At 38.4% G+C, this 25668-nt stretch overlaps 1 protein-coding gene across 6 annotated transcripts in view; it reads left to right on the plus strand.

Annotated features, from left to right (window-relative positions):
- Positions 1 to 25668, plus strand: part of KCNT2 (potassium sodium-activated channel subfamily T member 2) — a 448004-nt gene that overhangs the window by 276968 nt on the left and 145368 nt on the right. For all 6 annotated transcript variants that reach the window (XM_088845012.1, XM_088845009.1, XM_088845010.1 and 3 more), the window contains one exon: positions 18321 to 18429. In XM_088845012.1, the coding sequence (XP_088701138.1) occupies positions 18321 to 18429 (109 nt within the window). The remainder of the gene's footprint in view (positions 1 to 18320; positions 18430 to 25668) is intronic.

The raw sequence follows: 25668 nt of genomic DNA on the forward strand, positions 1-25668 counted from the left end.
GTTCTTCTTTCTGGCTTACTTCACTCTGTATAATTGGCTCCAATTTCATCCACCTCATTAAAACTGATTCAAATGCATTCTTTTTGATGGCTGAGAAATACTCCATTGTGTATATGTACCAAAGCTTTCTTATCCATTCATCTGCAGATGGACATCTAGGTTGCTTCCATGTCCTGGCTATTATAAACAGTGCTGCAATGAACATTGGAGTACATGTGTCTCTTTCAATTCTGGTTTCCTCGGTGTGTATGCCCAGGAGTGCGATCGCTGGATCATATGGCAGTTCTATTTCCAGTTTTCTGAGGAATCTCCACACTGTTCTCCATAGTGGCTATACTAGTTTGCATTCCCACCAACAGTGTAAGAGGGTTCCCTTCTCTCCACACCCTCTCCAACACTTACTGCATGTAGACTTTTGGATAGCAGCCATTCTGACTGGTGTGAAATGGTATCTCATTGTGGTTTTGATTTGCATTTCTCTGATGATGAGGGATGTTGAGCATTTTTTCATGTGTTTATTAGCCATCTTTATGTCTTCTTTGGAGAAATGTCTGTTTAGTTCTTTGGCCCATTTTTTGATTGGGTCACTTAGTTTTCTGGAATTAAGCTGCAGGAGCTGCTTGTATAATTTGGAGATTAATCCTTTATCAGTTGCTTCATTTGCTATTATTGTCTCCCATTCTGAAGGTTGTCTTCTCACCTTGCTTAGAGTTTCCTTTGCTGTGCAGAAGCTTTTGATTTTAATTAGGTCCCATTTGTTTATTTTTGCTTTTATTTCCAATATTCTGGGAGGTGGGTCTTGGAGGATCCTGCTGTGATTTATGTCGGAGAGTGTTTTGCCTACGTTCTCCTCTAGGAGTTTTATAGTTTCTGGTCTTACATTTAGATCTTTAATCCATTTTGAGTTTATTTTGGTGTATGGTGTTAGGAAGTGTTCTAGTTTCATTCTTTTACAAGTGGCTGACCAGTTTTCCCAGCACCACTTGTTAAAGAGACTGTCTTTTCTCCATTTTATATTCTTGCCTCCTTTGTCGAAGATACTTTTAAAGTTTTGATTGCCAGCAGTTGCACATTTTCATGTATCTCTTGTCCACTTATTTTGTGTGTATATTCATATATAAAGCACACCCTGTTTACCCTTATTTTCTACAGAGGTGGCTATTTTTCTCTTAGTGAATTATAGATAGAGATTTTCCTTATTTTAAAATTACAAATATTTTGACTTTTTATTTTTTTATTTTTAGAGAAAAAATGTTTTATTATTTAACATGTTTTTGTTTATCAATAAGGTTGAATTCTTTTCTTTTTTTCCTTTTTTTTTCTTTCTCTCTCTTTTTTTAAATTTATTGGAGGCTAATTACTTTACAATATTATATTGGTTGGTTTTGCAGTTTGCCAGTTGTCTTTGGCTTGTGCGTATGGCGTTTCAAACAAAACTTTTGTCTCTTTTTTGTCTTCTTTATGATTTTTGCCTCTATATTATCCAAGGATCCATCATTTAATAGTTCAAATCAGTTTATTTTTCTAATAGTTACTTTTTAAGGCAGAATTTTTAGCAACCCCTAGAATTATCCCCTCACATCCAAACATGACCACTGGAAAAACAATAGCCTTGACTAGATGGAACTTTGTTGGCAAAGTAATGTCTCTGCTTTTTAATATGCTATCTAGGTTGGTCATAACTTTCCTTCCAAGGAGTAAGCGTCTTTTAATTTCCTGGCTGCAATCAGCATCCGCAGTGATTTTGGAGCCCAAAAATTAAAGTCTGATATTGTTTCCACTGTTTCTCCATCTATTTCCCATGAAGTGATGGGACCAGATGCCATGATCGTAGTTTTCAGTCCTGGGTGTTCATTGGAAGGACTGATGCTAAAGCTGAAACTCCAATACTTTGGACACCTCATGTGAAGAGTTGACTCACTGAAAAAACTCTGATGCTGGGAGGGATTGGGGGCAGGAGGAGAAGGGGACGACAGAGAATGAGATGGCTGGATGGCATCACCGACTTGATGGACATGAGTGTGAGTGAACTCCGGGAGTTGGTGATGAACAGGGAGGCCTGGCGTGTTGTGATTCATGTGGTCGCAAAGAGTCAGACACGACTGAGCGACTGAACTGAACTGAACTGAGAATTATCCCCTAAAGTCAAAAAGAGTGTGTGTGTCATGAAGGACTGAAATGCCAAACTTAGTTTTTGCAATCTGTTGATGTGAACTTCATATTGAAGAATTGTGAGGACTGGTTGGAGGAAGAATATCTTATGGTAGGCAAAGACTCAGCAAGACAAGGTACTTGGCTCAATTATTCCCTTAAGTCAACCTCACTTTGCATCAAGTGACTCCTTCTAAATTTCATATGCCTCCTGGTAAAATTGAAATTTCAATGGCCTTTTGTATGCCTCCTTATTAAGATTGTTAGGTGAATATCTAGCTGATACTAGTGCTTATCTACCTATCTATTGTCTATCATCTATCTCTACCCACCATATATCTCTGCAGAGGCATTTTGGAGGGAAAATAAAATATTTGGTTATTATGGAATGCTGCCAAAGATTAGGCGGTGGCCAATAAGTGTGTCCTTGGGCTTCCCTGGTGGCTCAGAGGTTAAAGCGTCTGCCTCCAATGTGGGAGACCTGGGTTCTATCCCTGGGTCGGGAAGATCCCCTGGAGAAGGAAATGGTAACCCACTCCAGTATTCTTGCCTGGAGAATCCCATGGACGGAGAAGCCTGGTAGGCTACAGTCCATGGGGTCGCAAAGAGTCGGACAAGACTGAGCGACTTCACTTCACTTCAAATACCCAATAGAAGAGGTGAGGTGAGATCTCATTTGCAACTTTGTCCAGGGTAATGACACAGACAAAAAGAACTATCACAGATTGTATGTGACAACTATAAATATGGCTATGGGTTGTCATGGGAAGATCAAGCAAATCGTAGCATCTTCCTTCTTTGGTAAGGAAAGGGTGTGGACTCATATAAGTGCATATTTCTATTTGTCTATTGTTATGAAAGAAAAAACTTTAACTTATTATGGGATTCTGTACTTTGCTGCATGCTATTCTGTGTTATTTTAATCTAAAGTTTATATTTCTGTAAGACAGATACACTTACTACTTATTTGTCTAATATAATACTAGGCATAGTTGCTCTAAGCCTTACATGATTAAAGATGTGGAATTCGATCTTACATCTTCTGACTCTGGTTGCAATGATTCTTTCAGTCAAGTACAGAACCACCTTTGCCACATTTTCCTACTTTATAATTTATTTCTAAGAGTTCTGGGATTATATTTTAATCCTCATAAAATGTGTGGTTCAGAAGGTCTATTTTCCAATTTAAATGACAATGGTTTCCAGAGATTTAGAGTGAAAAAGACATGCAGTAGAATTGTACACCTGGATCCTGCATCCTCCCAAATGATTCCAGGCCTATTTAACTGTTCAGACCTCACATCACCGAAACTCAGTCTTCTGTCTGTTTTGTTAATGCGGCCACCCAGTGCTATCTAAAGCCTCCCTCTTCCACCTCAGGGATGCAGTACTTTTCAATTAGCTTTTAACACAGTGCTGCTCAAAGTGAGGTCCAAAGGCCAGTTTCAGTCTGTAGACTTTTACTAGCTTGTGCATGCTCACTGACTTCAGTTGTGTCTGACTCTGCGACCCTAGGGACTGTAGCCCCCCAGGCTCCTCTGTCCATGGAATTTTCTAGGCAAGAATACTGGATTGGGTCGCCATGCCCTCCTTGACTTTTGCTGGACTACAAAATAAATATCCAGTTGAGACTGAGCATGTAGAAACTTTGATAGCAATCCGACATGGTAACATCCTAGTGCATTGCAGTGTGTTGCTCTTTGGAAAGCAAGTAGACTGGTTTGGATCATATTGAGTTCGTAGGTGAGTCATATTTGGCATGAGTTCTCTGTGTGTGTGTGTTTGTGTTAGTTGCTTAGTCGTCTCCAACTCTTTGCAACCCCATAGACTGTAGCCCACCAGGCCCCTCCGTCCTTGGGATTCTGCAGGCAAGAACACTGGAGTGGGTTGCCATTTATGCAAAATAGAACAGTATATGTGTCTGCAATAAGTTGGAAATTACAAAGAAAAGAGACATCTGTCTCTCATCACAGTTAGCTGAGAAGCCTAGCTCCAGTGTCTCATCAGCGTAGAGTCTTTTGTGCCTCACTTTCCTTCTTTGTCCTGCCCTCTTTAAACCACCTGGACTTTGTGGTCCGTCATAACTGCATATCAGTATACTGTTTCCCTTTGTTGTGATTTTTTATGGCTCCTGATTGACAATAACAAACGTACACACAAACAAAATCCTACGCGGATGGATCCTTTTCCCCTGCTCTTTGGCTGAGTAAATGCTGCTAGAAACAAAATTCACACAATGAGTCAGACTCATATTGCTGAATTCATGGTCCTGCAGCTCACAGGCCCTTCACAGTGTGCACTTTTTTCCCTTATTGAAACATGCTCTTACTCTTGCAGTTACAGTTTCTTTAGCTCATCACTTAATACTTAAATGGGGGAAAACAATGCATGAAAGATTTCCTCAGATTTTTGCTACTGTATTTCCCCAATGTCGCTTCCTTTTCACCCACTCTTTCCTGCTCTTCTCCTGTTACAACAGTATTTCCTTATTTCCATGCTGGTTTCCCTAGTGGCTTAGATGGTAAAGAATCTGCCTTCAACTTGGGAGACCCAGGATTGATCCCTGGGTTGGGAAGATCCCCTGAAGGAGGGCATGGCAACCCACTCCAGTATTCTTGCCTGGAGAATCCCATGGACAGAGGAACCTGGTGGGCTACAGTCCAGGGGATTTCAAAGAATCGGACATGACTGAGTGACTAATACACACAGACATCTCCTTGCTGGATCCAAATGCCTGGTACCCTGTCTGCAACTTTGTGATATTTTTCTCTACTTCGTTTTTAAATCTCTCTTTGTTAATTTATCTCCTTGGAAATTTAAATATCCTCCACCTCTCTGATTTGCTTTTAACAGAATTAAAAGAAATTTTAAGAAAACTTTTAAGAAACTCTGCATGCTTTCTTCACCTTTCAACTAATGACTCTTAATTATCCTTAAAATCTTAGTTTACACATCACTTTTTGGAGGATGTTTTTCTGATTCCTTGAGGGAAAGAAAGGTATCCTTTTTAAATTCTTAAAGCGCTTGCATTCTTGTCGTTTATAAAATTTATCATTGTATATTTACTACTAAAAAGTCTTCTAGAGATGTTTCAAAAACTCTCTGAATCAGTGACTCAAGTCATTTTAATCCAGCTATAATTTTGGCCACATTCTTTCCAAACTCCATCATTAAATGATTGGAGTTTGAGGAACATGGTGTTGGCATTTTTTCAATCATCAGTTCAACTTGGTGGTGATTTGAGCCACTTGTCCATCTGGTAGCAAGTAGTAAGCTTTAAAGAATGTTCAGGAGAGGAAAAACCACTAGAAGATTCACGTATTGTAATGCACATGGTTAATCAATTTTAGACTTGTATAGCTTTTGTAGAGTTCTTTATAGGTGGTTTGAATTTAATATGGATTTAAGCAAGTTACATTACCTCTCTGAACGTCTAATTCCTTATCTGAAAACTGTTTAACACAATATATGTCATAGAACTTTTGTGAACTTTTAATAACACAAACACATACATATATGTATATGAATCATTTAGCATAAAAGGTGCAATACTGTTTGGAATTATTATTATTGTAATATGATTAAGATAATTCAATAAATATTTCATTCATTCTCAATTTTCATGACATCAGTTACTATCACAAACTAGTGAGAAATGCTTTCCATTAGTATCTAAATAAATTGAGTTCTGGAGTCAGCAATTTAAAAAAAAAATTAGTACTGCTGTTTGTGCGACATGGTTTAGAGAAAGAGGTTAATAAAATTAAAACTGTTTTGCTCTAAGATATAGGAAAGTTGATTCCTCTTTTGAGCTTTTAATTAGTGTGATACATTAAAAAAGTTACAGCATTAACATAGCATAAGGATTCAAGCAATTAGAAAAACACAAAAATGTGTTTTATACTCACTATTACTGAAGTGAAATAAATCTGTTTTTTTAATGTTGCCAGCATCAAGCTGAGTTGAATTCTGTATATTTAATAAGAATCTTATATTTAAATCTTGTGAAAGTAAATGACTTTTAAAGCTTTACTTAAATCTATTCTTAGTCATTTAGTGGTTGAATGGTTCACAGTCTTAGAATTGGAAGAAGTGTGATGTCTGCTCATGCGTGCGCGCACGCGCACACACACACACACACACACACTCCAACTGGTAATTTATTGATTTAAGCAACAGTATCAAAATAAAACTCAATTGTTAGGATTGTCTATTCTCCTTGAAGAAGAAGCAATTTTCATGGCAATCAACCCACTCATGCTTATAAACAGAGCCTAATAAGCAAAGGGTTATGTGAGAGATTTATAACACAATTTGTTCAGTTGGTCTACGTAATAAACTCTTTTCCCGTAAAATAAAAACAAATAACATTCAATTTTTAAAATTTACCCCGTTTTGTGTTTCTTTTGAGAGCTCTTTTCCAGAGGATATTTGATTTCTGTAAATCAAAACCCAGGCAAGAGCGGCCGCTGCTGTTTACAGCTTTCCAAAGAGCCGTTACCTAGCAACTGCATAGAAGCTTCCAGTAGTTTAAATCATAGACAAGCTCAGAAAATACTGTGAAGCAGACCTTAAAAAAATTCTGACTTGCTAAAATGAAATTAACAAATCGACTTTCTGTCAAAATAGATCAAAATAGATTTGATCATATTTATCAATAACTTTATAACTTTAATTATAATTGCTTATCTGGAAAGCTTTTAAATCAAAAATGATAAAAATAACAATAAAATAGAAACCACGGATCTCACATAATCCTGCTGTTTTAAAAGTCACAGTTCTTGAAAATGGTTTCCCATTCCTTAAGATGGCTACTATTAACAGTTTGAGTCATGTGGTTACACTTTTTGCACATGTGTCTAGTCTGCTTTTGTGTCAGTGGAGTTATATCCTTTTACTCTTTAAGATTTTAATCTGTGTTCCCCATCTTGAACCCCCCTCCCACCTCCCTCCCATCCCATCTCTCTGGTTCATCCCATTGCACCAGCCCTGAGCATCCTGTATCATGCATCGAACCTGGACTGTCGATTCGTTTCACATATGATAGTATACATGTTTCAATGCCATTCTCCCAAATCATCCCACCCTTGCCCTCTCCCACAGAGTCCAAAAGACTGTTCTATACATCTGTGTCTCTTTTGCTGTCTCGTATACACCCAGGGCAGATTCATGTCAGTGTATGGCAAAACCAATACAATAAAGTAATTAGCCTCCAATTAAACTAAATAAATTTTTTTAAAAAAGATTTTACACTGTGTTATTGACATTATTTCAAGATGGCTTATTGAAATTTCATTTTTAGTAATGCCGAATTGTGATGATAAACATTTAACATCATCTGGCCGGAGAAGGCAACGTCAAGCCACTCCAGTACTCTTGCCTAGAAAATCCCATGGATGGAGGAGCCTGGTAGGCTGCAGTCTGTGGGGTCGCTCAGGGTCGGACACGACTGAGCGACTTCATTTTCACACATTGGAGAAGGAAATGGCAACCCACTCCAGTGTTCTTGCCTGGAGAATCCCAGGGACGGGGGACCCTGGTGGGCTTCCGTCTATGGGGTCGCACAGAGTCGGACACGACTGAAGTGACTTAGCAGCAGCAGCAGCAGCACAAGCTGGAATCAAGATTGCTGGAAGAAATATCAATAACCTCAGATATGCAGATGACACTACCCTTATGGCAGAAAGTGAAGAGGAACTCAAAAGCCTCTTGATGAAAGTGAAAGAGGAGAGTGAAAGGTTGGCTTGAAGCTCAACATTCAAAAAACAAAGATCATGGCATCTGGTCCCATCATTTCATGGGAAATAGATGCGGAAACAGTGGAAACAGTGTCAGACTTTATTTTTGGGGGCTCCAAAATCACTGCGGATGCTGATTGCAGCCAGGAAATTAAAAGACGCTTACTACTTGGAAGGAAAGTTATGACCAGCCTAGATAGCATATTAAAAAGCAGAGACATTATTTTGCCAACAAAGGTCCGTCTAGTCAAGGCTATGGTTTTTCCCGTGGTCATGTATGGATGTGAGAGTTGGACTGTGAAGAAAGCTGATCGCCGAAGAATTGATGTTTTTGAACTGTGGTGCTGGAGAAGACTCTTGAGAGTCCCTTGGACTGCAGGGAGATCCAACCAGTCCATTCTAAAGGAGATCAATCCTGGGTGTTCACTGGAAGGACTGATGCTAAAGCTGAAACTGCAATACTTTGGCCACCTCATGCGACAAGTTGACTCACTGGAAAGACTCTGATGCTGGGAGGGATTGGGGGCGGGAGGAGAAGGGGACGACAGAGAATGAGATGGCTGGATGGCATTACCGACTCTGTGGACATGAGTTTGAGTGAACTCCGGGAATTGGTGATGGACAGGGAGGCCTGGAGTGCTGTGATTCATGGGGTGGCAAAGAGTCGGACACGACTGAGTGACTGAAATGAACTGAACTGAAGTGATCCCTGGGTCAGGGAGATCCCCTGGAGAAGGCAATGGCCCCCCACTGCAGTACTCTTGCCTGGAAAATTCCATGGATGGAGGAGCCTGGTGGGCTCCAGTCCATGGTGCCACAGAGTAGGACACGACTGAGCGACTTCACTTTCACTTTTCACTTTTTCCAGTGATCTAAGTGAGGATGATCGCCATGATCTGTCTAGCATTCTGACCAGCACTTTGTTGTCATCATCTACTCTTCTCCTCAGAAAATCCCATGAGGTAAATCCTATTACTATTCACATTGTCAAAGATGAGGCAAATGAGGCTCTGAGGGAACAGGACCTTGCTCAGGGCCTGACACTGTCGGTGGTGATCCCACTGGATCCCATGCACTTATGCTCGAAGAACAAGCAGCAGGAGAGAGAGCTGAGTCAGAGCAAACAGAAACTTTACAAGGACAGGAAGGAAACACAAGATGGGATATGTGTAGTTTCAAACGAGGAAATGTTTTCTTCAACCAGGGAAGGGAATTAGAAAACATGGACAGGTTTGATCACTGCTAAGGAGTGATTGTTGTCTGCATAATCAAAACTGGCCTCATTTGTGGCCTCACCAGTGAGAGGGAAAGAGTTTAGACAAAACTGGTTTCGTCTGCCAAATATTAACCCAGAAGTTTACAAAACTTGGTCTGGTAACCATATTTTACTGAGGAGCCAATACATGCCATTTCCCCCTGGGTAGCCACCAGACCAAACTTGGGGATATCTGCAGGAAAATGAGGACCTCTTACTAAGAGGAACAAGGAGAGAATAAATATAGATGGTAGTATTTTCAGCCACAGTTCAAATCTTTTTGTCCACCCGAGTATCCATGTACAGTATTTTTTCTATACAGTAAGATAAATGTGTTCAGTATTAGTTGCTCAGACATGTCTGACTCTTCTGTGACCCCATGAACTGTAGCCCACCAGGCTCCTCTACCCCTGGGATTCTCCAGCCAAGAATGGAGAGGGTGGCCATTCCCTTCTCTAAGGGATCTTCCCAACCCAGGGATCAAACCTGGGTCTGCTGCATTGCAAGAGGAGGATTCTTTTCCATCTGAGCCACCAGGAAAGATACTCATCCGTTATTATGAAAAACACACCAAAGTTGCTTCAGTTGCTGAATCTAGCTCCAAGTCCAGGATATCTCGATAATGCAAAGTCATGCCTAGCTGTGGGTCCTAATAGTCTGGCAACGACAAACCAATAAATGAGTTAGTTACCTCCACTCCCACCCCAAAGGTATATATAATAGTGGGGCAAGATAACTGGAAAATGAAAGGGAGACACATGGCAGACATTGGTCGATGGTGATTATCCTGTGGGACAGGAATTGCAAAGACCTTGCACTAAATTTTTTGACTAGAGACCATCCTGCTGTACAGAATAACTTGTCTGTTCCTAAGCATAGATTCTTGTTCACTATTTTCAGTGATTACAGAGAAAGTTGAAATTGGAACAGATTTCCTCTAGTCCTTTCCATGTGTCAGTGATGGTGCTCAAAGTTCTTTTCTAAGAACTTTTGTACACTTGCCTTATTTGGCTTTTCTTGTCCCATGCCCATCTCTGGCTTTGCTGTCATGGCAGCTACCTTGGCATTTCAGTTTGTTGACCCGCTGTTAGTTTTACTCGTTAGTCAAAAATGAACGCTAGTGTCAACTGTCTTGTCGGATTTTACTTCTATGCATTTGAATGGCCAGAGGAATCCAAACAAAATACAACCCATAGGCTAGTCCCACTTTAAATTCACGATCGCAATGTATGGCAAAACCAACCAATATAATATTGTAAAATAATTTGCCTCCAATAAAAAATAAATTAATTACAAAAAAAAATAAAAAATAAATTCACGATCGCTAATTTTTAGGTGTCTTATCAGGTGCCACGCAGTCATTCTGTTTCCCAAATCTGTTTCTTTTTACCCTCTCTTAAACAGCTTTGCCATGCTTTCTCTTCTCACCTCCAGCCTCTTCCCTATCAACATACCAGCCTACTTCACTAAGAAAGTAGGACCATGGGAAGGAGAACAAAGTTTTCACAAACTTCTGCCTACGCACATACTCACCAGCCTGAAGGTAGAACTCCCATATGTTCTACCTCCTCTCCTGTTATTATAGATGAACAATTTTAGCAGCAATGTGACTGAGCAGGGTCATGTGAAAGAATAACGTATTATGTTAATAAGATTACCCAAATTCTGACAGTCTAGGAATGACATTTTAAGGAATTGGAAATATATCCTATAAAGCTTTCAGATTTAGGAAAGGTCATTAATCCATTTGGCAGATTAAACAGCACTCTCTAGCTATTGATAATAATGTTGTATATTTGCCTTGTAACTCCAGTATTTTGGCCACCTGATGCGAAGAGCTGGCTCAATTGAAAAGACCTTGATGCTGGGAAAGACTGAAGGCAGGAGGAGGAGGGGCCGACAGAGGATGAGATGGTTAGATGGCATCACCGACTCAATGGACATGAGTTTGGGTAAACTCCGGGAGTTGGTGATGGACAGGGAGGTCTGGTGTGCTGCGGTTTATGGGGTCGCAAAGAGTCGGACACGACTGACTGACTGAAATGAACTGTAGTCAAGTGTTATTGAGAAATTTATTGTTTTTGAACTTTCATTTGTGTTTAGTTTTAGCTTATTTAAACTTAAATAGCCACACGTGGCCAAGGCAACTGTATTGGCCAGCACAGTTTCATGTTTATTTTACCTAATTATTTAATTATTTTATTGAAGTATAGTTGGTACACAGTGTTGCATTACTTTTAGGTGTATAGCCATGTGAAACAGTTATGTGCTGTGTGCTTAGTTGCTCAGTCATGTTCAACTCTTTGTGACACTGTGGACTGTATAGTCCACCAGGCTCCTCTGTCCATGGGGATTCTTCAGGCAAGAATACTGGAGTGGGTTGCCATGACCTCCTCTAGGGGATCTTCTGAACCCAGGTCTCCCGCTTTGCAGGCAGATTCTTTACCATCTGAGCCACCAGGGAAGCCCAAGAATACTGGAGTGGGTAGCTTAGGATCTTCCCAAACCAGGAATTGAACTAGGGTCTCCTGTTTGCAGGCAGATTCTTTACCAGCTGAGCTACTAAGGAAGCCTGAATCAGTTACACATACTGATAGCTTATGGTGGACGATGTTGGAATCGTGATCTCTGAAGAAGCGAATTGAGCTTCAGGTCCAGGGGCGAGGCGTCAGATACTCAGAACTTCATGTGGCAGAAGTTTCATTACAGTGAAAAAGGGACAGAGAAAGCTTCTGACATAGACATCAGAAGGGGGATGGAGAGTGCCCTGTCACTAGTCTTAGCAAGGGAGCTGTATACTTTCTCAGTTGGTTATTAACAGTAAATCAAAAGAACATCTCAAGGATGTAAAGGTCTTACCAGATACTCCCACAGTGTACATTTTAAGATAACACGGTTAGTCAGATGTTTTTTTAAGAAGGAGAAACATATCTTTGAGCAGGATACATTGTTGTTATATAATCATTGGTAAGGAGTTTAAGGAAAAACATACCCTTGAGGAAGATGAGTTGTTTTGTTGTATAATCATTAGCTCTGGGCTTAAAGGGAAAAAAAAAAAAGTTTTATGTGACTATGACAAAGGGATGTAGAAAAAAATGTTTGTCCTTTTCTTCTCCTTGAGGGCCCAGACTCCTTATCAACCTACCCAAGAATTAACTTTCTCCATACATAAATATACATTTTTTCATACATATATATTTTCTTTTTCCTTATAGGTTATTACAAAATATTGAGTAGAGTTCCCTATGCTATACAGTAGGTTATTGTTGGTTATCTATTGTGTATATAGTAATGTGTATAGGTTAATCCCTCGGGGCTTCCCTGGTGGCTCAGAGGTTAAAGCGTCTGCCTCCAATGCGGGAGACCCAGGTTCGATCCCTGGGTCGGGAAGATCCCCTGGAGAAGGAAATGGTAACCCACTCCAGTATTCTTGCCTGGAGAATCCCATGGACGGAGAAGCCTGGTAGGCTACAGTCCACGGGGTCGCGTAGAGTTGGATACGACTGAGCGACGGAACAGAACAGAACAGAACAGATAGGTTAATCCCAGACTCCAAATTTATCTCTCCCTCTGCTTTCCCCATTGATAATCATACATTTGTTATCTTTATGTTTGTGGATCTATTTTTATTTCATATATAAGTTCTTTTGTGTTATTTTTTTAAGATTCCATACATTAGCAATATCATATGATATGTATCTTTCTCTGTCTGGCTTACTTAATACAATCATCTCTAAATCTATCCATATGGCTGTAAATGTCATTTGTTCATTCATGACTGAGGCAATTGTATTTGCAAACAGTCTTAGAAGGGTGATAAGTGGGATGCTAAAAGGCTGTAAAACAGGACAAGCATTTAGGAAGCTGATTTATTAGCCCAAGTGAGAGATTATTCAGTTCAGTTCAGTTCAGTCTCTCAGTTGGGTCCGACTCTGTGCGACCCCATGAATCACAGCACGCCAGGCCTCCCTGTCCATCACCAGCTCCCGGAGGTCACTCAAACTCATGTCCATCAAGTCGGTGATGCCATCCAGCCACCTCATTCTCTGTCGTCCCCTTCTCCTCCCGCCCCCAATCCTTCCCAGCATCAGAGTCTTTTCCAATGAGTCAACTCGTCGCATGAGGTGGCCAAAGTATTGCAGTTTCAGCTTTAGCATCAGAGATTATTAGTGTTTAAATAAAGGTCCGTGATCCCTTTAGCTGATTTGGAATCCCTCAATCCAGAAAACTCTGAGAAAAGAAAATATTTTAGTATTTCTGTTAGTGGTAAAATCTGACCTGAAGTTATTTGGTAGTAAATCCTGTACTGAACTTCATTTTTTTTTTTTTCAAATTAGTAAAAGTATTCACACATTTAACTGCAAAAACAATAGTGTTTTTAAGCACAGGTTGCTCCCTACATCTAGTACACAGGGTTTGCAAGATGAAGCATATTGTTTCTAAAATTTGAAAAAAAAAATAAATTTTAGTTCTAGAAGCTGATATCTGGCCCTTAAGAGCATGGATAAGCATCAGAAGCCTGCAATAAGTAATTAAGAGTGGGAATGGGGGGAGGCAAGTGAGAAAGAGACAGAGGACCAAAGTGGTACCATTCATAAACCTTGGCAGTCATATGACATTGGGAAATGAGGGGCAAAATAGGATGAAAGAATATTCTGCTTTTGTATTCAAGTTAGGAAATAACAGTGAGCATAAATGTTTGAGGAGGAGGGATGGATTTGGGCCTGAGAGGAGACATCTAGAGATAAATTAAATTTTGATTTGCAGACTGAGTTTCACCTTTCTTAATTTGTGTAGATGAAGACTGTCATGCTATAGGATTCCTTTTCACGTGTCAGTCATCCTTATGGTGAAGTATACGTTTTCTTTATAAAGAGTACTAATTCTTCTTTTTATCTAAGAAGGAATCCCAAGATTATATATTAACTCATTAATCTAAGATGATTGTTTTCAACCTATTTGATCCAGTACCTCTTTTGTATGATAAATATTTTATCACACTTCCTTTACTAGCCTGGAACAAAATTCAGAGTAAATATAAATATCTATATGAATACACTTTACATAATTAATAGAATATGCAATTTGTAATATGAAGGAGAAACAGAAGAGAAATAATTCATAGTAAGAAAGCATATATCTCAACATTGTAAATGCCCAGATATGAATAACCAAAAAAAGACAACAAGAAACAGATGCTTGCACCAATAAATATATGCCTGTTACTGACACTGACAACATTAATGATCAGATTTTAAATTTCTATTAATGACTCACATATAGTATTAACAACATAAACTTTCTTTTAGTTTATACAGTAACTGTCTTCTTAAATAATTCTGTATTTACTAAAATTTTTCAAAACTTTGTATCTATGTAGACAGTTACCTCCAGAAATGTGTACATTGCTTGATGGGTTAATAGACACTGTAAAAACTTTACTTACCTGTAGAAAAAAAGCATATACAGATATAAAAATGATGCCTAAAGCTAATTTTTCTCTTCTATTTCCCACTGATTATTACAGTTTTTGAAAAATTAGCCAGTGCAACATGATTGTACTTCAGCCATTTCCAACCAACCAGAGATACACACGTTAATTGAGGAAAATGGAAGGAAGGGGCCCCAATTTTTTATTTTTTAGCACTGAAGGAAAATAAGATGGAATATTTTCAAACTATCATATACCTACCACATTTTCTCATGGTCCCCTGCTAGAAGAAATGTAGTTTATACATTAAGCCAAGGGAAAGCTAATAGTTGCATATGGTATTCAGTTCAGTTCAGTTCAGTCGCTCAGTCGTGTCTGGCTCTTTGCAACCCCATGGACCTCAGCACACTAGGCCTCCCTGTCCATCACCAACTGCTGGAGTCTAACTCTCACATCCATACGAGACTGCTGGAAAAACCATAGCCTTGACTAGATGGACCTTTGTTGACAAAGTAATGTCTCTGCTTTTTATTATTTTTATTCATTTATTTGTTACTTTATGTCTTTTTTTTTTGGTGATTTTATTTTTTTTTAATTTTTATTGGAGGCTAATTATTTTACAATATTATATTGGTTGGTTTTGCCATACATTGACATGAATCCGCCCCGGGTGCACATGAGTTCCCCCTCCCAAACCCCCCTCCCACCTCCCTCCTCCCTCCTCCCCTTATCCTCCCTCTGGGTCATCCCCGCATACCAGCCCCGAGCATCCTGTAACATGCATCGACCCTGAACTGGCGATTCGTTTCACATATGATAATATACATGTTTCAATGCCTTTCTCCCAAACTATCCCACCCTCACCCTCTCCCACAGAGTCCCAAAGACTGTTTTATACATCTGTATCTCTTTTGTGTCTCGTATACAGGGTTATCATTTGCATCTTTCTAAATTCCATATATATGCATTAGTATATTGTATTGGTGTTTTTCTTTCTGGCTTACTTCACTCTGTATAATAGGCTCTAGTTTCATCCACCTCATTAGAACTGGTTCAAATGTATTCTTTTTAGTGGTTGAGTAATACTCCATTGTGTATATGTACCAAAGCTTTTTTATCCATTCGTCTGCAGATGGACATCTAGGTTGTTTCCATGTCCTGGCTGTTATAAACAATGCTACAGTGAACATTGGAGTACATGTGTCTCTTTCAATTCTGGTTTCCTCGGTGTGTATGCCCTGCTTTTTAATGTGCTGTCTAGGTTGGTCATAACTATCCTTCCAAGGAAGTAAGTGTCTTTTAATTTCATGTCTGCAGTCACCATCTGCAGTGATTTTGGAGCCCCAAAAAATAAAGTCTGAAACTGTTTCCACTGTTTCCCCATCTATTTCCCATGAAATGATGCCATGATCTTAGTTTTCTGAATGGTGAGCTTTAAGCCAACTCTTTCATTCTCCTCTTTCACTTTCATCAAGAGGCTCTTTAGTTCCTCTTCACTTTCTCCCATAAGGGTGGTGTCATCTGCATATCTGAGGTTATTGACATTTCTCCGAGCAATCTTGATTCCAGCTTGTGCTTCCTCCAACCCAGCGTTCCTCATGATGTACTCTGCACATAAGTTAAATAAGCAGGGTGACAATATACAGCCTTGACGTACTCCTTTTCCTATTTGGAATCAGTCTGTTGTTCCATGTCCAGTTCTAACTGTTGCTTCCTGACCTGAATACAGGTTTTTTCTCAAGAGGCAGGTCAGGTGGTCTGGTATTCTTATCTCTTTCAGAATTTTCCACAGTTTATCGTGATCCACACAGTCAAAGTCTTTGGCATAGTCAATAGAACAGAAATAGATGTTTTGCAGGAACTCTCTTGCCTTTTTGATGATCCATCCGATGTTGGCAATTTGATCTCTGTTTCCTCTGCCTTTTCTAAAACCAGCTGAACATCTGGAAGTTCACGTTTCATGTATTGCTGAAGCCTGGCTTGGAGAATTTTGAGCATTACTTTACTAGCATGTGAGACGAGTACAATTGTATGGTAGTTTGAGCATTCTTTGGTCTTGAATATATGGTAATCATACCTTCCAAATTTTCTGGTAGTTAGTCTATCTCATGTCATAATAAATGTATATACTTTTCTTCAATCATGCATTCAATTTTTGTTTTAAAATTTATAGACCCCATATGTTTGGCTATCATATGATTCTAAAGAAAAATTATTCTTCATTTAAAAGTTTTGTAACTTTATTTTCATAGGTTGGGCATTATATACTTTAAAATTATTTGAGAAATATTAAAATAGTGGTTTAAGTCACTGTTCTTTTGCAGATATTTTGAATACTTTTCTAAATTCAAAATAGGACTTAGAATCTACCTGTCTTCCTGTAAACCGTTAAGTCATGGTTATATATTTTGGAGATTTCTCTTATAGATTATTATTACAATACTGACAAGCAGGGAAAAAAAAAGAGGCATTGTTAGATTCTTGAGTTTTTTAAAGAGTAAATCCTAGTGTGTGCACATAGCTTGTAATTTCTTCCATAAAAGGCAAAAGAAAAAAATGAATAAGGAAATGAAGGATAAAGAAAAATAATGCGCTCTTTCATATGCTCACTGATGTTATGCAAACAAGAGTAAGGTTATTATTTATCTGTCTGGAACATTTGATGAATCACTTCCCAAGTAATCTTGTTTCATCATAAATTGTATAGTGTATGTTTTCATTTCATAGATCAGACTCACAGTTTCAACCTATTTCTTCATTAGCTAAAACTGCTATTTTCTGCCTCAGAATATTTATTTTCTTAGAACTTTAAGCAGTCTTTATTTCCCATATCAGCTACAGCAGTTTACTTTGGAAGGGAAGATTTTTTTTCCCCCAAACAAACAAGTTTTTTCCCAAACATTAATTGCTTCTCTAAAATGTGATTTCTGTGGAAAATTGAGCATATGGCATCTGGGCCCTCATTCTTGCATGAAAACAATTTACTTTGGCTGAGTGGCATTACTTCTTTTAACATGACCTTCACTCCCCCCCACCACGTGTCATCATTTCTAGCACTCTATTGTTTTTATGTCATTGAATTTCTTTTTATGCCATTTATTATCATTTCTGACTGGACTCTATCATGTTCTGAATTTATGACCTTAGATCCTAAGGTTAAGGTATAATTTAAATTTATATTTATATCAGGATTAATTTTTATTGATTGATAATTGTAGCTGTTTTGATTGTACAAATTATTACTTGTATGTTGTGCAAATTTTATCTGCCACATTTTTTAGTAAGTACATTTTAAGTCTTTATGTTATGTGACTATGGATTTGATAAATAAATCATGTTATAAATTAGCACTATTATATTTAATACCATAGAATTATCAGAAGTAAAGGAGACTGTGTATAGATAGTCTTCAATTTACTATACAGGCTGTACCTCACACCTACCAACTTCTTACCTTTTTGTACAGATGAGGCATAGGAAAAATCTTTTTGCCAAAGGCTGTCAGTTTTATTAAAGACATATCTGGGGTTAGAACTCCCCGTACCTCAATAACTTACCTCACAGTCTAGTACTCTCTCTTATGAAACATTTTTCCTGGAGATAAATTTGCACATGTGAAAACATCTCTGAAGCAAGTGTATTTATATGGAAGCTTTTGTAATTTTGTTTTCTGTTTTACATATTATTTTAAAATACTACTATTCCAAGGTAAATTATTCTAATTTACCTATTTTATTTCAAACAGATCATGTTGTTTGTGAAGAAGAGTTTAAATACGCCATGTTAGCTTTAAACTGTATATGCCCAGCAACATCTACACTAATTACACTGCTGGTTCATACCTCTAGAGGGCAGTAAGTATATTTTTTCTTTAAGATAATGCATTTTAAATTATAAAAAATAATTATATAAGTGTAGTTATGTGATTTAGAAATACTGTAAGCCTTGGTATGCAGCTAGATGGGTACCTTTACTTGTATTTCTGTGAGTTATCATCATCTGATAGAGGGTAGACAGACAAATACAGACCTACAGCAGGGTCCAAGACATAGAGAATATTGACAGTGATTTGCTGTCTTTCCTAACTAATCAAGAGTTGATTTGTTTTATCCTAAGTTCTATGCCTGCATCATTAGTTAGGCCTAGAATTAGGGTATTGTTTCTATTTTCAAAATTAATACTTAGCAAATAAAATCTTGAAAAACAGGATGACAGCAGTCACTATTGAAAGGTCTTAAAGTCATTCTTTTTCTGTTTCTGAGGTAAGTTTTTATCTGAAAGTTGTATGTACACAAATGAGCTCAAAATTAAAATTTTATATTTATTATAGAATGATAACAAAGTAGTTGATAAAATTAGCTAATGTCGTATAAAACAAATTATTTAATGAGTTTCAGGGTATTGAGGGAAATTATATCATCAGAACCTTTTTTCCTATTTGTTTATTTTGATAGAGTTTCCTAAACCATAGATGTTGTTTTTTACTTGCATTATCAAGTAAAATACAATCAGTGAATATAGTCACTGCTCTTATTTAAAGAGATAAATGTTGCACCACATTTCATACTTTTCATATTCCTTACTTGATATTTTAGACAAAATGTTTGATTTTCTAAGTAAATTCCACAGTGGTGCTTGTAGTAATAATCATTTAAATTTAGTGAGTTAATTGATAGTTGTTTAAGTGAAATGCAAAATCAAATAAATCAAAGAAAAGGAAAATTCTTTCCTGGGATTTAGTACTGCTTGGAGGAAATTGATAATTGAAAAATAGTAAATTCCTTCCGGTGTTTTAAGTAGATTTACCTCTTTTCCCTCTAATTATGTCTCTGCTCTATTGAAACAGAGTTTCCCAGAAGCAATTTTCTCAAAGTTCTGAATAGAAATATTTCTATTGTATACATTTATAAGCCTTTAAGATGTGCAACAGAAGCAGTGTAACAGGACCAGAAATGAAATTGGTTTTCTTGGATGGACTTACTCAGCATTTTGATGGAATTAAATAAAATACTGAAAATTTTGTCACCAACTAATTGAATATTCATAGAACTTAACACATGGCTTCATTATTTTGTCATCCATCTTTGTCACAAATTCGTACAGCTTGAGAGCTGAGTATTTAGTCAGCTTCATTCTTGCACAAATGATAAAATGAAACCCTTAAACATTAACACACATTAGTATTTATAGAATGGTTAAATTACATTTTCCAACTCCTAGTAAATATTATTTATTGGCACACAATAATGCCTGGTGAACATTGCACTTCATATAAATTTAAAAAGAATTTCAGTATCGCCTCAAATAGGACTTTTCCTATGAATTTTGTCATATTAAATAAGAAAGTGATGATCTTGAAAACATTGCTACATAAGTAAGGGTTTCCTATAAGTAAGATTGACCTGCAAAATCATTCCCCAATTAAGTGACACAATAAATTCTTTAATTCACCCCAAGTACTTTCTCTGTAGCAGCTTTATTGAGATATAATTCATATAACATATAATTCACCTGCTAAGGTATACGATTTTGTAGTTTTTTCTATAGTCATAGAATTATTCAACTATCACTACTAAATCCTAATAATTTCATTATCTCATAAACTCTGTACATTTTAGCAATAGCCCACATTGCATCCAAACTCTTCCAACTATAGGCAAACACAAACCTTACCCTATCTCTATAGATTTTTCTTTTCTGGACATTGCATATTACATATGAATGGAATCATACAGTGTGTGCTGCTTTTGGACTGGCTTCTCTAACTTGGCATAATGTTTTTAAGGTTCATCCATATTGTAACATGCATCAGTGCTTCGTTCCTTTTTAAACTGAGTAGTTTTCTACTGTATGGATATATTTCTTTTTACTTTTCTATTAATCAACTGATGGATATTTGGGTTGTTTCCAGCATTGTGGATAAGGCTGTTCTTAATATGAATGTAAAGATTCTTGCGTGGACACGTACTTTAATTTCTTTGGGTCTATATCTAGGAGTGAAATTGCTGAGTCATGAGCTTCCTAGGTGGTGCTGGTGGTAAAGAAAGCACCTGCCAATGCAGGAAACGGAGGAGACACAAAAGACAAGGGTTAAATCCCTGGGTCTCAGGAAGATCCCCTGGAGGAGGAAGTATCAACCCACTCCAGTATTCTTGCCTGGGAAATCCCACGGACAAAGGAGCCCAGTGGGCTACAGCCCATAGAGTCACAAAGAGTTGGATATGACTGAATGACTGAGCAAGCACACACACACCAGTAATTCTATTTAGCCTTTTTTTAGGAACTTCCCAAATGTTTTCTGAAGGGATTATATCATCTTACATTGCCATCAGCAATCTGTCATGACTCCAGTTTCTTCATGTCCTCAGCGATGCTTGTTATTATCTGCTTTTTGCATCATAACCCTCCTACTGAATGCAAAGTGGTGCTTCATTATTGGTTTTGGTTTGCATTTTCCTGATTACTAATAATGTTAAAATTAGTTCATGGGCTTATTGACCATTTTCATATCACCTTTGAAGAAAAACCTATTCAGATTCTTTGTCCATTTTCTAATCACGTTGTTTCTGATTATTGAGTTGTAAGAGCTTTTATATATTCTAGCTTTTCTAGCTTATCTAATGGAGAAGGCAATGGCAAGCCACTCCAGTACTCTTGCCTAGAAAATCCCATGGATGGAGGAGCCTGGTGGGCTGCAGTCCATGGGGTCGCTAATGGTCGGATTCGACTGAGCGACTTCACTTTCACTTTTCGCTTTCACACATTGGAGAAGGAAATGGCAACCCACTCCAGTGTTCTTGCCTGGAGAATCCCAGGGATGGGGGAGCCTGGTGGGCTTCCGTCTATGGGGTCACACAGAGTCGGACACGACTGAAGTGACTTAGCAGCAGCAGCAGCAGCTTATCTAAACGATAAATACCATCACTTCAGGATAGATGATCATCCTAATAGATCAGTTCAGTTCAGTCGCTCAGTCGTGTCCGACTCTCCGCGACCCCATGAATCACAGCACGCCAGGCCTCCCTGTCCATCACCAACTCCCGGAGTTCACTCAAACTCATGTCCACAGAATCGGTGATGCCATCCAGCCATCTCATTCTCCGTCGTCCCCTTCTCCTCCCGCCCCCAACCTTTCCCAGCATCAGAGTCTTTTCCAGTGAGTCAACTCGTCTCATGAGGTGGCCAAAGTATTGCAGTTTCAGCTTTAGCATCAGTCCCTCCAATGAACATCCAGGATTGATCTCCTTTAGAATGGACTGGTTGGATCTCCTTGCAGTATAAGGGACTCTCAAGAGTCTTCTCCAACACCACAGTTCAAAAGCATCGATTCTTCGGCGATCAGCTTTCTTCACAGTCCAACTCTCACATCCATACATGACCACGGGAAAAACCATTGCCTTGACTAGACGGACCTTGGTCGGCAAAGTAATGTCTCTGCTTTTTAATATACTATCAAGGTTGGTCATAACTTTCCTTCCAAGGAGCAAGCGTCTTTTAATTTCATGGCTGCAATCAGCATCTGCAGTGATTTTGGAGCCCAAAAAAACAAAGTCTGACACTGTTTCCACTGTTTTTCCATCCATTTCCCATGAAGTGATGGGACCAGATGCCATGATCTTTGTTTTCTGAATGTTGAGCTTCAAGCCAACCTTTTCACTCTCCTCTTTCACTTTCATCAAGAGGCTTTTGAGTTCCTCTTCACTTTCTGCCATAAGGGTAGTGTCATCTGCATATCTGAGGTTATTGATATTTCTCCCAGCAATCTTGATTCCAGCTTGTGCTTCTTCCAGCCCAGCGTTCCTCATGATGTACTCTGCATATAAGTTAAATAAGCAAGGTGACAATATACAACCTTGACGTACACCTTTTCCTATTTGGAACCAGTCTGTTGTTCCATGACTGGTTCTAACTGTTGCTTCCTGACCTGCATACAGGTTTCTCAAGAGGCAGGTCAGGTGGTCTGGGATTCCCATCTCTTTCAGAATGTTCCACAGTTTATTGTGATCCACACAGTCAAAGGCTTTGGCATAGTCAATGAAGCAGAAATAGATATTTTTCTGAAACTCTCTTGCTTTCTCCATGATCCAGCGGATGTTGGCAATTTGATCTCTGGTGCCTCTGCCTTTTCTAAAACCTGCTTGAACATCTGGGAGTTCACGGTTTACATACTGCTGAAGCCTGGCTTGGAGAATTTTGAGCATGACTTTACTAGCGTGTGAGATGAGTGCAATTGTGCGGTAGTTTGAGTATTCTTTGGCATTCCCTTTCTTTGGGATTGGAATGAAGACTGACCTCTTCCAGTCCTGTGGCCACTGCTGAGTTTTCCAAATCTGCTGGCATATTGAGTGCAGCACTTTCACAGCATCATCTTTCAAGACTTGAAATAGCTCAACTGGAATTCCATCACCTCCACTAGCTTTGTTCCTAGTGATGCTTTCTAAGGCCCACTTGACTTCACATTCCAAGATGTCTGGCTCTAGGTCAGTGATCACGTTATTGTGACTATCTTGGTCGTGAAGATCTTTTCTGTACAGTTCTTCTGTGTATTCCTGCCACCTCTTCTTAATATCTTCTGCTTCTGTTAGGTCCATACCATTTCTGTCCTTTATCGAGCCCATCTTTGCATGAAAAGTTCCCTTGGAATCTCTAATTTTCTTGAAGAGGTCTCTTGTTTTTCCTATTCTGTTGTTTTCCTCTATTTCTTTGCATTGATCACTGAGGAAGGCTTTCTTATCTCTCCTTGCTATTCTTTGGAACTCTGCATTCAGATGCTTATATCTTTCCTTTTCTCCTTTGCTTTTCGCCTCTCTTCTTTTTACAGCTATTTGTAAGGCCTCCTCAGACAGCCATTTCGCTCTTTTGCATTTCTTTTCCATGGGGATGGTCTTGGTCCCTGTCTCCTGTACAATGTCACGAACCTCCGTCCAGAGTTCATCAGGCACTCTATCAATCAGATCTAGTCCCTTAAATCTATTTCTCACTTCCACTGCATAATCATAAGGGATTTGATTGAGGTCATATCTGAATGGTCTAGTGGTTTTCCCTACTTTCTTCAATTTAAGTCTGAACTTCGCAATAAGGAGTTCATGATCTGAGCCACAGTCAGCTCCTGGTCTTGTTTTCGCTAACTGTATACAGCTTCTCCATCTTTGGTTGCAAAGAATATAATCAATCTGATTTCGGTGTTGACCATCTGGTGATGTCCATGTGTAGAGTCTTCACTTAAGTTAAAATATCTAATATATTTTATTAATAACATTGTTTGACTAAAGTAATTTGTTATCCTTTAATTGAAGGTATAGTGAAGATTCACTCATTAATAGAACATGTTTAAAATTTTGCCTTTAAGTATCAGCAGAAATTAGAGACCTCAAATATATTAATATTTAATAATAAGAGAGCAAACTTGGGAGCTAAATTTAGTAGTATAATGGGTAAATGTTGAGTAGTCTGGAAATGCTTTGTTGGGATTATCAAACTACTAATTGAGACAATACCTACAGTAATACTCAAATTTCTCCATTAAAAAAGAAGAAGGAATAATATTATTAAAAGTTCATTCTATAACAAATGGTGATTGACTAAAAATAGTTGATAGTCACAAGCTAAAGACTTAGACCCAACAAACCCAAAAACAAATATAATACAAAATCTAAAATAGTCTAATTTGAAAATATATTTTTAAATTAAATGCTCTGTAGATGGTAGGTACTTAAGGAAATAATAATTGTGAGTTCTGAAGCAAATAAGGTAGACAAAGGAAGCAGGAATTACAAATTAGATTTCCCCACTTAACCTTCATACGTTTGTTAATTCTCTTCCTGTAGCCTGTGGAAATGGGGCAAAGATGGAAACCATGTGTTAAGTATGGTTTTGTTTTGCATTTCCCTGATTACTTCATTCCCTACACCTAGTGAGCCAGGTTTCCCAAGTGGCTTCAGTGGTAAAGAATCTGTCTGCCAATGCAGGAGACGCAGGGGGTCACAGGTTCGATTCCTGGGTCAGGAAGATCTCCTGGAGGAGGAAATGGTAACCCACTCCAGTATACTTGTCTGGGAAATCCCCTGGACAGAGGAGCCTGGCAGGGTTACCGTTCATGGGGTCGCGAACACTGAGTGACTAAACAGGAGGCTTTCACATCAGCTTAGCCATAACCTAGACCAGTGCATCTCGCAAGGCTCATTAATGCTCCTACGATATTACATTTTCTTTATTTAGATGTTAATATACTCATTCCTGTTCTAGTTGATCAGTGAGTCAACTAGATGGGGTCAACTTTAGATGACTTTGAGTAACTGTATTCCTTTTATTCATTGACGTTTACTCTGTATTTTAGCCCTTCTCGGTTTTCCCCTCTTACTCACTTCATTTACATCTGAGTGTTCAGTGCTCTTCCCAGTGACTTTTCTTATTGTCAATTAAATTAGTATTTTAATTTATTTGGCAAACATACGAACAGAAATTTATTCATTGGGCAGATATCACTGTAGGCTGTCAAACATGGACTGTGATGATTTTAGCAAACAGATGCCAAATTATCAGAACAGTTGATAGACATTCAGCTGACCCATCTTGATATTCCATCTCTATTAAAATTTAATATTTTCTTTTCCTTTCCACTTAATTTCACAAAAATATTTATTTCCTTAGTCCCATCCAAGAGGTAATATTCTTCGCTGTTTATGCTTATCAATGGGAAAGAAAGAGAATTGATAAGAAAATATTTCAAAGTTAGATTTTATGAACCTTGGCCACTGATTAGCTATGGATATAGACAAGGGGAAAAGAGGAAGAAAATGTCTTCACACCCTGAGGTTGGTCAGGAGAGAACAATACAATGTTTGGTTTTTGCATAAGGAGAAAGGGGTTTGGGATTGAATCTATTTGCTTTTTTGATGCAGGTACCTTTGCTTGTAGGAATTACTGGTTCCTGAGGAGGGATCAGGGCTTCCCAGGTGGCTCAGTGGGTAAAGAATCCACCTGCAATGCAGGAGACGCGAGAGATGAGCGTTCGATCCCTGGTTCGGGAAGATCCCCGGAGGAAGGCATGGCAACTCACTCCAGTGTTCTTGCCTGGAGAATCCCATGGACAG

The sequence above is a fragment of the Moschus berezovskii genome, chromosome 17 (genome assembly GCF_049115385.1).
Source record: "Moschus berezovskii isolate FMDL1 chromosome 17, NW_MosBer_1.0, whole genome shotgun sequence".
NCBI lineage: Eukaryota > Metazoa > Chordata > Mammalia > Artiodactyla > Moschidae > Moschus > Moschus berezovskii.